Source organism: Lytechinus pictus, chromosome 6, assembly GCF_037042905.1.
Source record: "Lytechinus pictus isolate F3 Inbred chromosome 6, Lp3.0, whole genome shotgun sequence".
NCBI classification, from domain to species: domain Eukaryota; kingdom Metazoa; phylum Echinodermata; class Echinoidea; order Temnopleuroida; family Toxopneustidae; genus Lytechinus; species Lytechinus pictus.
Genome location: NC_087250.1, coordinates 13620654 through 13636199, shown reverse-complemented (window position 1 = coordinate 13636199; position 15546 = coordinate 13620654). Strand labels below are relative to the sequence as shown.

Here is a 15546-nt window from a genome sequence, read left to right as displayed (position 1 = left end):
TGCGAAGTGCGAAGACCCTTGCGGATATGGTCCTAGATGCTCCCTGGTGCAATCTGGCCCTTATTTTGGGAGAATTTAATCCAACAAATTTATTGTAGTTTCATATGGAACACAGGCAAAATTAGAAAAGATATCAAAATACAGTGAGAGTCAGTAGTAATGACAACAAAATTGTAGTACTTTGATAAAAGGAATGTAGATTGTACCTAGTATGTCAATTTTAACACATACCTGGAAGTGAAGGGACAGATGTTTTGTAGTAGGCCTATCAATATTTTTTTGGAGTCAAAATAGATTGGCCAACACATTAGCCTTGTGCTCCATTGCAGCGAAATGAATGCATACTTGTCTGTCCATATATCTCCATGGTCTGTTAGAATAGAAATAAAAACATTATTTTTCAATTTCATATGAATGTAACAATTTGATTGGATGACTCATAAAGGAATGCCAGAAATAATCCAAGAGTCCCGATGAGTTATTTTGTGTATCTTTCGGGATATTCACTGGATTTGGTACTATGTTCAATATGCTCTTGGTACCAAACAGGCAATAGATGCGGACAAAATGTGCATTTTTGATGCATCACTAAAACCATGAACCTGTCATAGATGGACATTCAACGCTCTCACCTCTATGATCGAATGAGATCTTGCACCTAGTAATTATGTGCATCCTATTTTTTTATATTTTTTTAATTATTATTTATTCCGGCAGTGAAAAGTATAGAAATTGGTACAGTGAAGTACAACACATAATAAACATAACAGAGTATAGATTGAGCACCCACTGGACTGCCAGGGTCAAATAAAGTTAACTGAATTACTGTAGTCAATGAAGACCATTTGACCCTATCCATTGGGTGCTTACATAAAACAGAAGCGGATAAAAGAGTGAGTATGAACAAAAAGGTTTAAGATCAATTATAATAGAATAACATAGGTCTACTTGATATCACTTCATCTTAACTTAAAATATCAATATCAATGAATTTAAATTTATAAATAAAATAGTCGCTACGAAGATATAAAAACAACAAGGATAACTGCCACAAACACAATCCTAAATAATAAACTCCTGCAAAAATAAACATGGTCATTCATCACCGGCTAAGCACAAAATGTAGATGTTTTGACATTGAAGTGAATACCAAGCTATAAATTTAATTAATAGATCACCATATTGCCTCTACATGTATCTGAAAATATATACATTTTCCATAATAAAACACATGGAATAAGATGACCAAAGGTAGAAGATTTAATCTTCTGCGCATATATTTTGTGAAATTTCAACGTCTAATCACGAACTGCTTCTTTCAACTAATGGCCTAATTAACGATGTAACACCGTCGAACCAAAGTAGACAAATATGATGAGAATGTTATTCAGAGAACTATGACAGTAAAAAGTTCATGAATTACTAATCAATGAGAGTCCATCTCTAATAGAATCATACTAAAACAATCTTATATTGTTAATAAGTTGACAAAGTTCTCACAATTTTTTTCCTAGATCAACTTCTGTCAAAAGTTGATGTAAGGACATTCCGAAGTCAACTAGAAAAGGAGGCTCAGGAAGCAGTTGGTAACTATTCTCTACTTAGCTGATATTCATTAATTTCAATGAAAATCTGAGTTTGAATAAGCAAGGCCAACATAAATTTTCACTAAACCGAAAATAACTTACACTAACTATGGCCATTCAAGGGTTAAGTGTTTGTGATTTGAAATTGCATTGTCTGACCCTGACTAATGACTGATGCTTTGATTGCCCAGATAAAATACTATATGTACAAATGTGTTATTAAACAGAGGTATTGTTAAATGTTCTCTCTTTTTCATGATATCAGAAGGGAACCCTTATCAGAATCAAAGCTCTCTTGAAAACGTTCTTTTCGGAGAGTGAACCATCTTGCGCCGCTTTGCGGCACTCTATCATCTTTGGTCTTACTTCATATTCACCTAAACCTTACACCTTGGTCTTTCAAATGTAGTTGGGTGTCTGAATCACCTATCAAGAAAGCGTACCAGAGTACCCACATAGCAGCAGTTTGGTTCCTACTGATAGGGTAATCAATACAGTCAGATGAGATCAGTACCCGAGGTTAAAAGTCATAGAGGTCAATATTAACTGGTAATACTCCATATTAACCTAAACCTTACACCTTGGTCTCTCAAATTTTATTGGGTGTCTAAATCACCTATCAAGGAAGCGTACCAGAGTACCCACATAGCAGCAGTTTGGTTCTTACTGATAGGGTAATCAATACAGTCAGATGAGATCAGTACCTGAGGTTAAAAGTCATAGAGGTCAATATTAACTGGTAATACTCCATATTAACCTAAACCTTACACCTTGGTCTCTCAAATTTTATTGGGTGTCTAAATCACCTATCAAGGAAGCTTGCCATATTATCCCCACATAGCAGCAGTTTGGTTCTTGCTGACATGATTATCATTGTGATCATTGGAGATCAGTATCTGAGGTCAAAGGTCACACAGGTCAATATTTCTTGGTAATACTTTATATACACCAATGCTCCACATTAACTTTTTTTGGTGGTGGCCCATTCGGGCCACCGAAACCTTCAAATCATTTTTTTTGGTGGCCCGAAAAATATAAAGAAAACATAAATTAAAAATATCAATCCTGCAGCCACTACCACTAAGTTACTTTCACTTTGTACATCTTGTATGTAAATCTTGTTTGCTGTTATTTTACTAGAATAGGATATTAAAAAAAGAAAACAAAAATAATAAAATAGTGAAATAAAACAAAAGAAAGGAAATGGAGAAAGAAAAAACAAAGAACGGGAAAAAAGAAAAAACAATTTAGAGAAAAACAAAAAACAAAAGAAAATGAAAGAAAAATGAATAAAACAAAATTAATAAAAATGGGGAAAATTTTTATTATTATTACTATTAGTTTTAAGTAGAAATATTTATTCTTTAATCAGGCATATTCAATGGAAAGGGGTATAAATGGTTTAACCACTATAAAAAGGTGAAAGAAAAAAAATAAGAAAACAGCAACTGGAAAAAACAGTGTGAGAAAAGTCCTTCCCTATATTTGCCAAAATGCTGGAAAAATTCACATTTCATATCAATGAAATGCCTTCCCAAAGTATTTACTTCCTCAAGAGTGGTTTAAGAAGTCATTTATAAACATGAAAGAAAGAAACTGTCTAATTATTTTTGGCTAGAAAAGACACAGCTTCGAAAGAAACCAAGTATCAACATACATACAAATGCACACGTGGGACTGTGATGTATGTGTTTTATGTGTATTAATGCATTTGGAAATCGGTCTTTTTGAGTCAAAAGAGAGGTCATAATTCTTCTTTTTAATGCTTGCAAATAAACAGGTTACACCAGATTTTAGTAATATGGACTGTAGAAGGGCATTTCATTGGTGTAAAATGTGACTTTGACGTAGATTTTCAAAGTTCTGTGGAAGATTTCTTAGCAGCAACATTTCGTATCGCAGCTCCCTAAGTCTGAATAGACTGCTAGCGCACAGCTAGCTGCAGTGGTTTCATGCATGCAAAGCTCACGCCAGACGGCCAGCACGGCCGGCTGGATAATAATTACTGTATATGCTATAGCGGTAGGCCTACATACTGTCATGACTATGCAAACTTTGTGTGTGTGTGTATATTAACAAAAAGGGCGCATGACGAATTGGCTTGCAATTTGAACTGTAGAAAGTTGATAAATGCGTGCAAAATCGGGAGAAAAATTGCGCTACTTTGAAAATTACTGGTTGCCCGATTCGGGCCACCAAAACTTAACATTTTTTCAATAATGGTTGCCCGAGGTGAATTTCTGGTGGCCCTGGGCCACCGCTAATGTCGAGCCTTGTATACACCTTAACCTTACTTTTAGGTGTCTTGAGTTATTTACCAAGGAAGCTTGCCATAGTACCCCACATAGCAGGAGTCTGGTTCCTACTGATAGGGTAATCAATACAGTCAGATGAGATCAGTACCTGAGGTTAAAAGTCATAAAGGTCAATATTACTTGGTAATACTCCATATTTACCTAAACCTTATACCTTGGCCTCTCAAATGTAGATGGGTGTCTGAATTACCTATCAAGGAAGCTTTCCATAGTACCCCACATAGAAGAAGTCTGGTTGTTACTGATATGGTAATCACAATAGGGTCATCACTTCAGACCATGACATCTATATCTGAGGTCAAAGGTCACAGATGTCAATATCTCATTGTAATACTCCCTATTCACCTAAACCTTACACTTCCTTCAGTCAAGGTGTCTTGCATTATCGATCAAGGAAGCTTGCCATAGCACCCCACATAACAGCAGTCTGGTTGTTACTGATATGGTAATCAAGATAGGGTCATCACTTTAGTCCATGACATCTATATCTGAGGTCAAAGGTCACAGATGTCAATATCTCAATTCAATACTCCCTATTCACCTAAACCTTACACTTTCCTGACACTTTCTTATTGATCAAGGAAGCTTGCCATAGCACTCCACATAGCAGCAGTCTGGTTCTTGCCGATAGGGTCATCACTGTAATCCAGGAGATCTGCATTCCAAGGTCCCACTCCTAGAAGGCCCGTTTCCTTGGCATAGTCATAGCGCAGCTGAAGGCTCGTGGTATCGTCATACCAAACCTGATACGTATCGCCTTTCTCCGAGTCCTGCGAGAGATATCAACATTTATATTCGGTCAAAAATTAGGATCAATATATCATTCGTGCAAAATCAGACATAGAATGACATAAAGAGTTCAGCATTTCATAGAGAATGACAAAGTTAACCATATGTAGCTCGTTTTATTGACATAGTCATAGCACAGCTGAAGGTACTGCATATCAAAATACTAAACCCGTTAGGTAAAGTATTCCTCTGATTCCTGTATAAAGTGAGAGGACAGGCAGTGAATTGAACTTTTTCCAAGCAATAATAACACTTTCCCACATGTGCCTTTCTGTGTTGGTGTCTTCAGTCAGATCAGTCTTCAGCTTGCATTTAATGATTTCACAGAATTCAATTCTAATTTCAATTTAAATTCTAATTCAGGGCCACGTCTTACAAAGAGTTGCAATTGTTCCGCGCAACCACAACTATGGAAAGCCAGCAAGGTCAACATCTAAAATGCCTGTTCATTCAAAATTTTCCAGATATGATGTATATTTATATATATTCAATGTTTTCTTGAAAATTCAGTGTGCTTCTCTTTATTTACAAAGGACATTGTGCAAATTGCCTATGGAAGATATTATGACATTGATGGATTTCCATATAGCTGTGGTTGATCAGAGCAATCGTTACTCTTTGTAAGACGGGGCCCAGATCTACACACTATGATGACAAGGTGACAATTAACCTTGATTGCTTAAAAGGCAGGTTTGCCCTGGAGAAGTTATTTTGAAAATAGCAGAAAAAAAATAATAAAAAAAATTGGTCAAGGTTTGAGGAAATTCCGTTAAAGATTAAGAAAGATACTACAATGCTAAGTTTTGAATTTGTGACGTCAATAAACGAGCAGCTGCCCCATATGTTATGTAATATGAAATGCATGAATTTCATTTTTTCAATGGTTCCTGTTTACTTTTTCCCCCCATCTATTGATATAAAAAAGGTACAATAAAAACCATTTTCAATTTTCTGAGAAAATGACATTTCATTGATTTTTTACCATACGCTATGGAGAAATGCTGCTCGCATATGAAGTCGCAAATCAAATAATTAAAATTCTAATAACTTCTTTGATGGATTTTCCTCAAACGTTCTGCAATATTTTTTATTGTTTTTTTTCCTGCTATTTTTACAATAAAATTTTAGTTAGGGCGAACTTCACCTTTAATAGACTTCCTCATGAAATCATTGTATGCTGCAACTTAAGGTACTGGTACTTTAATTGCTTTAAATAATTACCATATAGTCGAAGTAGGGAGCCTTGTAAATGGGATTCCATTTTCTGCCTTTCGTGGAGTTATTGGCAAGGAGTTTCATGACATCACTGAAGCCCTTCTGACTGCCGGCTGCATCGCTGCAGTTGACCCCACGGAAAGGTACCTCAGGTATGGAACAAACATCTGACTGCAAAAAAACAACAAAGATTGGAGGAAAATGGCTTTGGTTGATCCTCCTAAATGTGGCTTTAACAATTAAAATTCATTATTTCATTACAAGAATGTGTTTGCCCTACAATACTTAAACCACAACTTTAAACCAGGGTTTAATTTAAACCCGTCTTCAGAATTCGGACCTAAGGAGTCTAGAATAAAGTTCTGAATTGAAATGAGTAAAACGATAAGGAGTTTTTGCAAGCACTATGCAGACACTTTCTGAAATGCAGAGAATCTATTGTCAAGAGCCCTTCATGACAAAGCAGTCTTTGTCAAAAATTGGTGAATCGAACCAGTTCTTCCTGGACTCTGGACATATTGGCAGTTTTTTGTCAAGTCTGATTCTTCTGAAATGCAGAGAATCTATTTCCAAAAGCTCTTCAAACAAGGCAGTCTTTGTCGAAAATCTGTGAATCTAAACAGTTCTTCCTGGACTCTGGACATATTGGCAGTTTTTTGTCAAGTCTGCAGAGAATCTATTTCCAAAAGCTCTTCATGACAAGGCATTCTTTGTCGAAAATCTGTGAATCTAAACAGTTCTTCCTAGACTCTGGACATATTGGCAGTTTTTTTGTCAAGTCTGCAGAGAATCTATTTCCAAAAGCTCTTCATGACAAGGCATTCTTTGTCGAAAATCTGTGAATCTGAACAGTTCTTCCTAGACTCTGGACATATTGGCAGTTTTTGTCAAGTCTGAAGAGAATCAATTTCCAAAAGCTCTTCATGACAAGGCAGTCTTTGTCGAAAATCTGTGAATCTAAACAGTTCTTCCTAGACTCTGGACATATTGGCAGTTTTTTGTCAAGTCTGCAGAGAATCAATTTCCAAAAGCTCTTCATGACAAGGCAGTCTTTGTCGAAAATCTGTGAATCTAAACAGTTCTTCCTAGACTCTGGACATATTGGCAGTTTTTTGTCAAGTCTGCAGAGAATCAATTTCCAAAAGCTCTTCATGACAAGGCAGTCTTTGTCGAAAATCTGTGAATCTAAACAGTTCTTCCTAGACTCTGGACATATTGGCAGTTTTTTGTCAAGTCTGCAGAGAATCAATTTCCAAAAGCTCTTCATGACAAGGCAGTCTTTGTTGAAAATCTGTGAATCTAAACAGTTCTTCCTAGACTCTGGACATATTGGCAGTTTTTTGTCAAGTCTGCAGAGAATCAATTTCCAAAAGCTCTTCATGACAAGGCAGTCTTTGTCGAAAATCTGTGAATCTAAACAGTTCTTCCTAGACTCTGGACATATTGGCAGTTTTTTGTCAAGTCTGCAGAGAATCAATTTCCAAAAGCTCTTCATGACAAGGCAGTCTTTGTCGAAAATCTGTGAATCTAAACAGTTCTTCCTAGACTCTGGACATATTGGCAGTTTTTTGTCAAGTCTGCAGAGAATCTATTTCCAAAAGCTCTTCATGACAAGGCAGTCTTTGTCGAAAATCTGTGAATCTGAACAGTTCTTCCTAGACTCTGGACATATTGGCAGTTTTTTGTCAAGTCTGCAGAGAATCAATTTCCAAAAGCTCTTCATGACAAGGCAGTCTTTGTTGAAAATCTGTGAATCTAAACAGTTCTTCCTAGACTCTGGACATATTGGCAGTTTTTTGTCAAGTCTGCAGAGAATCTATTTCCAAAAGCTCTTCATGACAAGGCAGTCTTTGTCGAAAATCTGTGAATCTAAACAGTTCTTCCTAGACTCTGGACATATTGGCAGTTTTTTGTCAAGTCTGCAGAGAATCTATTTCTAAAAGCTCTTCATGACAAGGCAGTCTTTGTCGAAAATCGCTGAATCAAAACAGCAGTTCATCCTTGACTCTGGACAAACGACGTGTTTGCAGTGTTTTGTCCCGTCCGAATCTTAGGACTGGACTGTCATGGTCCACCAACTTTCGACAGGACCTCTAAGCTGTCCATTGTGATTTGACTTGCATTTTCAATAGATTTTGTCACGTTGCAGCATCTGGCCCCACTGCAATTTAGTGGATTCACAATACAGTGTGCCATCGATAGGTAGCAGCAGAAGGGCCAAAATTCGTAATGCCTCGAGGGAAAAAGTTGACATCTGTTTTTGCACGCGCTAGTGCATGCATACATTTATGCTGCTGCACTGCCTGATGCGGCATATGCCATTTACCAGGGTCCAGGAGTTAAGAGAGCTGACTTGAATTTTTTATCCTCTTTTGCCATACATTTTTGAAGCATCAGTCACATACAGAACTCTAGCACTGGGCACTGCCTGCACAGGTATTCTCGATGTCGACCCTTAACCCTCAATCTCCCGGGGTATTCTGATTCTTGTCATTCCCGAGGGGGGGGCCATTATGGCCCCCCCTTAAGATCTCAGCCGTGGATTGCGCGATCACAACGAAAATTTGCATGATGGTAGAGAATGACGTAATCTACGCAGTTGCATTGGTAAATTTCACTGAATTCATATATTTTTATTTTATTTGAATTAATTATGCTAATTTATTCATGAAATCATACTTTTTGCTCTGATTCACTAAATAAAGCTCCTAGAATGCTATTTTTTGGTGAAAATATTCTTTATAGCATTCCTAACAATTGTGAATGAAAAAAATTCTGGTACCAAGACCGATTTCTTATGTATTTTATTGTTTTTTAAATTTCTTATGTATTTCTTTGTTTTTTAAATTTTTGTTTTTTATTGTTTTTTCAATGGAAATCGTTCCAGACTTAATTCTAATCATAAACAAGGCAAAATTAATAAAGTTTGATCATTAAAAGTAGAAATAATGATACATGAATTTTGGCCAAATACACAATTTGCATTGGATTTGTACATGAAATCACGTTTATGAGCAATTTTGGGTCTGACATGCACTTACATAATGTTGCGTAATGTCGTAACCGCGTACCCGGGCGTCACAAATTTGGTCTCAAAATTTGCGCGAGACTTGAAAGTAAAAAGTCAGTGAGCGGCGAGGTCAAAAAATTTTGCGCAGCAGATATATCGCAAAAATTGTCGAGGGGGGGGCGGCCATAATGCCCCCCCCCCCCCCCGGGAGAATTAGGGTTAAGTTAGAAATTGGCCAGTCCGCTGCAACCGATAGATTGTGAATCCACCGAATTGCTAAAACTCCCTAATATCTTACCTCGGATACAATCAAACACTTGTAGTTGTAGCCATACCAAGGAACACCTAGAACCATCTTCTTAGCAGGGATACCAAGCTTGAGAAATGCTTCAACACCTTGTTAACAAAAATAAATACGGTCAGAAAAATATAAAACATTAAGCACAATTGGTCATTACACACCTGCTCGTAATCTACGTTCCCTGAATGATACCACCAAACTTGTTATTCCGAGAACAAACCTCTCCATAGCAGAAAAACGTTTTAGTATAGCTGGATCTAGACTTTGGAATACACTCCCCTCTACCATTCGAACAACACCGACCATATCATCTTTCAAACGAAAACTCAAGTCATATATTTTTCCAGATATCTAGTTTTCTATTTTCATTTATTTAATATGTATTTGCTTTGATGATTTTTGCTATCACTGTTTGGTTTGACTTGGCTAACCCATCTGGGGCCTGGTGGCCTCAAGTGCTATACTAGAGCTTCTGTGAATGATGTGCTGACCGGGCTTGTCCCTTAAATTGTTGGTGAACGAAGCAGTAAGCAAGAGGCCACCAGGCCTCATCTGGCGCAGTTGAGAACACCAATAGTTGATGCAATTTAATGTATTCAATTCTATACTTCTTTGTTACTTAAGATTTATATTTTATTTCTGACAATTGTAAGCGCTGTGATACTTTTTGTGTATAGCGCAAATAAATTATTATTATTATTAAACACCTCTATAAAAAAAAAAAAAAGGAAACAAGAAAAGTGGTCTTAACGGACTTGTCAATTTAAGGAAGGTTTAATCACACCAGACCAGCGCCATCGTAAAAGTACCATAAAAAGTAGCACGGATCTGCTACAGTTACTGAACACTTGCGGTTGTCTACTTTATTTTAGTGCCAGTCTGGTGCGGACCAAAAATCAAGAGTTACTGAAAACAGTATTCCAAAAATTATGAGTTACTGAAAACAGTATTAGGCATCAAAATAGCCCAGTCTTTTTAGGGTTAAACTTCAACAAGGTGGTAAGAGATATGTGTACATACCTTGTGCTGTTTGGTGATATGGTGAGTTAGCTTTCGCGATGCAGTCGCCAAAGATTTGGCTCTGCTCATCATACGACATGACAAACACAAAGTCTACCGCATCAGCGATGGCTTTGTAGTCATAGCAACGCAGATCAATGCAGTTTGGTGACCAGGCAACATCGAATGTTACCTGAAAAGAAAACCAGTGAATATGATACCTATTGCCAATTTAAAAAATCCAGACAATTTTCTGCAATACATTGTTAAAAGCAGAAATGTTGAAAATTAACTTCTCTGAATGCTTCAATATTTTGCTTCCTTTTTTTTCCTTCAAATTATGAAGTAATGAATCAACCATAAATGAGATGGGAGAATTTTCAGTTACATTTTTTAAAACCATTGCTTTATAGACTGAATTATTGAATAGAGTCAAATTGAATTGACGGCTACAGGTTTTTCATCATTTTGACTTTCAATCTCTCTCTAGATTTCACACATCATAAGTTACAATAAATAAGAAATCTGAGTAATAAGAGATGTTTGACTTTATATGCAGAAAGAGTCGAGGAGAAGAGAGAAGTTAAATATAAATGAGAGAGGGAAAGAGTATGTATGGAGTTAGAAAGGAGGTAGATGTGGAAGATTAAACATCACTTTGTGATAGAGGTTAACGTACAAGTAACAAAAAAAAAAGAAAAAAAAGAAGAAAGAACCAATTGGGCATGACTTGCCTAAACGCTTATTTATACTTATATTTTCATGTGTGAGAGGTACACGTATGTACATGTACTGTATTTCTGTTAAAAGCCAATTCTGATATATTTTTACTAGAGTTACATGTAATGTGGAACAGTGGACAAGTCTCCAGACTTTGAAATATAAAGTCAGGGCTTCTAATCCCACTACAGCACTCATGTCCTTTGGCAAGGCTTTTATGTACAATTGCCACTCTCCAACCAGGTGTAGTAAATGGGTAACCGGTCGCATCAATCAGGGTAGCCGTGTTAAAGCCGGGGTAAAAGTATGCAGCGCTTAGAAACATTTTTATTAAAGCGCTATGTAAATTTTGCATATTATTGTTATTATTATTCATAGTAAAACACAAATCAGTTACTGTACCTGAGAGTAAGGAATGGATTGCTTGAAAACCTTGGTGGTCATCTGAACCATACTGTTCAGTAACGGAGCTTCTTCCTTGGTCAACGGGAACTCAATGTCCAGATTGATTCCATCCATATGATTGTCAATCGCATAATTGACCTTTGACATCACCCATTCAACTTGAGCAGTAACATTGGTCAGAAGGTCAGCACCAAATCCACCTGAGAAAAGAAAAACAAAAATCATCAACTCTGAGTCCTCAAATGGGCAACAAATTTTTTTTTTTACAAATACATGTACCTTCACCTAATTGCATAATATTACACAACTTCTGAAGGTGTCCTTGGCGAAGAAGAATAGTGTATGGTAGTAGGTTTCACGGAACACCATGTACATGTATCTTTCTTGGGTAAATGTTGGTCCTGAAAAGGACCACCCAAACTCATATTAACATAACAAGAGCATATTCATGAGTTAGAAAATCATGTGACATCTGGTTAAAAAAGAAATAATTGAACAGTTTCATTTACCATTTATTTTATGAGAGAGAACACCAGTTCTAAAGGAAAGAAATTACATAACTACTGCATAATTGATGTTTTTAAGAATCAAAACGAACACAAAAATGACTTGAACTATCAATTCTGTTTGATATTTTAATAACTATCATTGATTTACCTCATATTTCTGCTTCATTATAATCATTCAGCTTGAGAGTGGACTTTCCCTTCCATAGGAAAAGTTTGAATCTCCCCAAAAGAAAACCATTCCTCCAATTTCTAAAATATGAATTCTTGCCACTGCTATCAAAACTATGTATTTAAAACTGTAAAATTTCTTCTTTCAATTATGCAAGACAGTGTTATTGCTACGGTGGACAGCAGTTGTCGGACCCAACCGGCACAGAAGATTCTCGACCACCACTCATCATGCAAAAAAAAAAACTGCTTCCGTCCACCACTAATTTCAAATAAAGTGTTTCAAAACTAACTCCTTGAAAAGAGGAATTGCTCTTGCGATCATTTCCATCTTCAATCTTGTTTTATGTGCATAATTTACATTAAATATTTGTTTATTTCCAAAAATTTGCTAGTGTCAGATTTGAAAATAAACAAATTATTAGGCCTACATTGATATTCCCTCACTATTGGCTTTAAAACCGCTATTAAAACTCAGCATGAAAAATTGTATAATGCTGTGAAATAGCGACCACCACTATTATGTCCCAGGTAGAAGAACTAGATCCTCTGAAGACCCACTTAAATTAACATTATATCCAACTAAAAGAAAACAGATTGGAGATAGAACATTCACCGTTGCATCCTCAAAGGAATGGAATAAACTCCCTCTCACAATTAGACAATCCCCAACAATTGAGTCATTCAGGAAGTTATTTAAAACTTTTTTGTTCAAGGCAACTGCCTTCATTTAATATGTCATTCTGATTTTTTGTTTGTATAAATAAGTTAACTGAAATTGTGAGCACTTTGGGCCATGTGGGAAAAGCCAGTTATAAATATTGAGTATTATCATTATTATGGATCTGGCTAGAATACTGATCATGCTAGATCCTAATTTTGGTCTTACCTAGAACAACCACCCTTACACCCTTTGAATGAGCAAAGCACATGAGTTTAGGATCATAGTAGCCAAACATAGCGATCGTTGTGATGTGATCCCAGTCATAATGTTGCCAATTGTGTGAGGACACAGAGAAAAGATAGATCTGAAAAGAAAAGAAATTGGAACAAGATGGTATTGTAACGTAATAATGTCAATTATATGTTCCTACTGTATGATCATGGGCGGGAATCCCAGGGGGGGACAGGGGGACGTGTCCCCCCTACTCAAAATAGTAGGGGGGACACAATATCAAATGTCCCCCCTACTATTTGTGGTAATTATGATGGTAAGAAATACATCATTCAAAATCGAAATAAAACATTTTAGGACGAGATATGACCTTACTTTGGGGATGATAACCTTTTTTTTGCTTGTCAAATTTTCCAGCCCCTTGTCCCCCCTACCTTTTGGGAGAGATTTCCGCCCCTGCCTATGATTGTTAAATAACACAGACTATGCTTAATGTGCAGTGCCCTGGTTGAGAACAGTGTTTTAATCACTGAACATACTACCCTGGGTAAAAAAAGACAAACATAAAATTAAAGATAAATAAACAAATAAAATAATTTGTACATGGCAAGATGATGCATCTGAACGTATTGACATACCCTTGATGAGTCAACTCTGTAAGATCAAGATCACATACATGTATCTCGCCATTATTAGATCTAGTAGATCTATGGGCCTGGCCTTGCTCTTGGCTTTTTGGGAAACATTAAAGGTCAAATCCACCCCAGAAAAATGTGGATTTGAATAGAGAAAATCAAACTTGCAAAAAGCTGAAAATTTCATCAAAATCCAAAGTAAATTTAGAAAGTTGTGACAATTTAAAATGTGCTTATTTTTCTCAAAATAGTGATATGCACATCTCTGTGACAAAACTGACATGCAAATGAGTCAGACAATAATGTCTATCACTATTTCTTTTGTTTTTATTGTTTAAATTATACAATATTTCATTTTTTACAGATTTGACAATGAGGACCAATTTGACTGAGTGAACCACAATCATGACAATGCTAATTCCACATATTCACATGATTCAGGGAGGAATTTCATAAAATAAAAATAGTGGATGACAGATCATCAGTCTCGATCCTCATTTGCATACCGACCAATATAGGCCTAACATTAAACAGGCTCACTAAATGTGTTTTGTGAAATTAAGCAAAACTTTAAGATGTCATAACTTTCTTATTTTGTTACCGATTTTGAAATTTGATGAAATTTTCAGTGTTATGGCTTATGCTTGTCAAGGCTTGGACTTTTCTCACAGCATTCATGGCCTGCGCCTTTGCCATGTTTGCGCGATTGCGGTGACTAATTTCACAATAATAAGGCCCTTTTCTCTTTTTATTAAAAATCAAATGAACTTTAGTTTTAGTTGGGGTGGATTTGATCAGATGATCACACTCTCACTCCTCAGTAGCTATTTTACCTCTTTGCTTCGTGTTGTTTTTATTGTATCGCACCAAGAAGGATCGGAGCATGGACAGTTTCCAGCAGCCGTACGTCTTCTGGTGGAAATGTTCACGGCCACGGGAAGCTTCCGGGGCCATACTTGTTGAAGATCCGCTCCAACTCCAAGGTCGAGCCCAACACGGCTACCTTTTTTTGAGTTCGCATCGTCGGAGCACCAAACAGTGCCATACAAAGTGAAACTTAAGAAAATCTGCCGAAATACTATCGATGTCACAAGCATGATGAATTCGTGGTGATATGACCTTTTTATATTAAATGATAGGCCTATCAAAGACGTGTTCTTGCCTTGGTCGGACTGCTTACGGTGCTGTGTTTTCTTGCAAGCTACATGTAGTTAACTAGTTTCATATCACGCGGTGACGTTGATCGCGTAATCCGCGTGCGCGCCGCGCGGATAAGGCGGGTTTTTTTTTTTTTTTTTTTTTTTGGGGGGGGGGGCTCTTCCATAGTCACACCCAACCCCGATCTCCACATCTTTATCAATGTATTTCCTATTCCCTATTCTATTACGTTTGTCGCTCATGCACTTCCCCTTTTCCCCCTCTCATCTCTTAAAAATTTGATTCCTTTTAAGGACAAGTCCACGTATACCAAAAATGCCATCACTATTTCTTTAATTTGGATTTTATTATATGAAATATTAATTCTCATTTTCTCCTAATTTTTAAGTGAAACAACAATTATAATTCCTCTCTGAACGAGTGGAGCACTGTTTAATATATATGGTTCAATCAAGATGGTCCTTTTTGTCAAGTCTGTTAAAAAAAACAATAAAAAACAAAGAAATACTGAGTGATCGATCGAGGGACATCATCGACTAGTGTCTCATTTGCATCATATGTCACTGCATGAGTTGTGCATATCACCGTGTTTTGTGAAATATAAAGGGAAACTTAAAATGTCACAACTTTCTTCACATCCTATTTTGATGAAATTTTTTTAGCATTATCCTATAGTTTGATTTTTCTCTATTTATTCAAATCAACATTTTTCTGGGGTGGACTTGACCTTTGATATATCTGTCTCTCCTTGTAAGTTAATTGTATTGTTATTTGGTTTCCATTTATTCCTTCACCAAATGTGCCCTGCTGGAACCCCCAAATCCCAATAGCCGGGGGCTTT

At 36.6% G+C, this 15546-nt stretch overlaps 1 protein-coding gene across 1 annotated transcript; it reads right to left on the bottom strand.

Moving 5' to 3' along the window:
* Positions 1-697: 697 nt before the first annotated feature.
* On the bottom strand, positions 698-14803 carry LOC129263321 (di-N-acetylchitobiase-like). The gene is made up of 7 exons (XM_054901232.2): positions 14381-14803; positions 12907-13045; positions 11338-11540; positions 10237-10408; positions 9214-9311; positions 5912-6076; positions 698-4671 (listed from the first exon to the last, which is right to left on the bottom strand). The coding sequence occupies exons 1-7, from the start codon at positions 14642-14644 to the stop codon at positions 4471-4473; spliced, it is 1242 nt and encodes a 413-aa protein (XP_054757207.2). The 5' UTR covers positions 14645-14803; the 3' UTR covers positions 698-4470.
* Between the last annotated feature and the right edge of the window lie 743 nt (positions 14804-15546).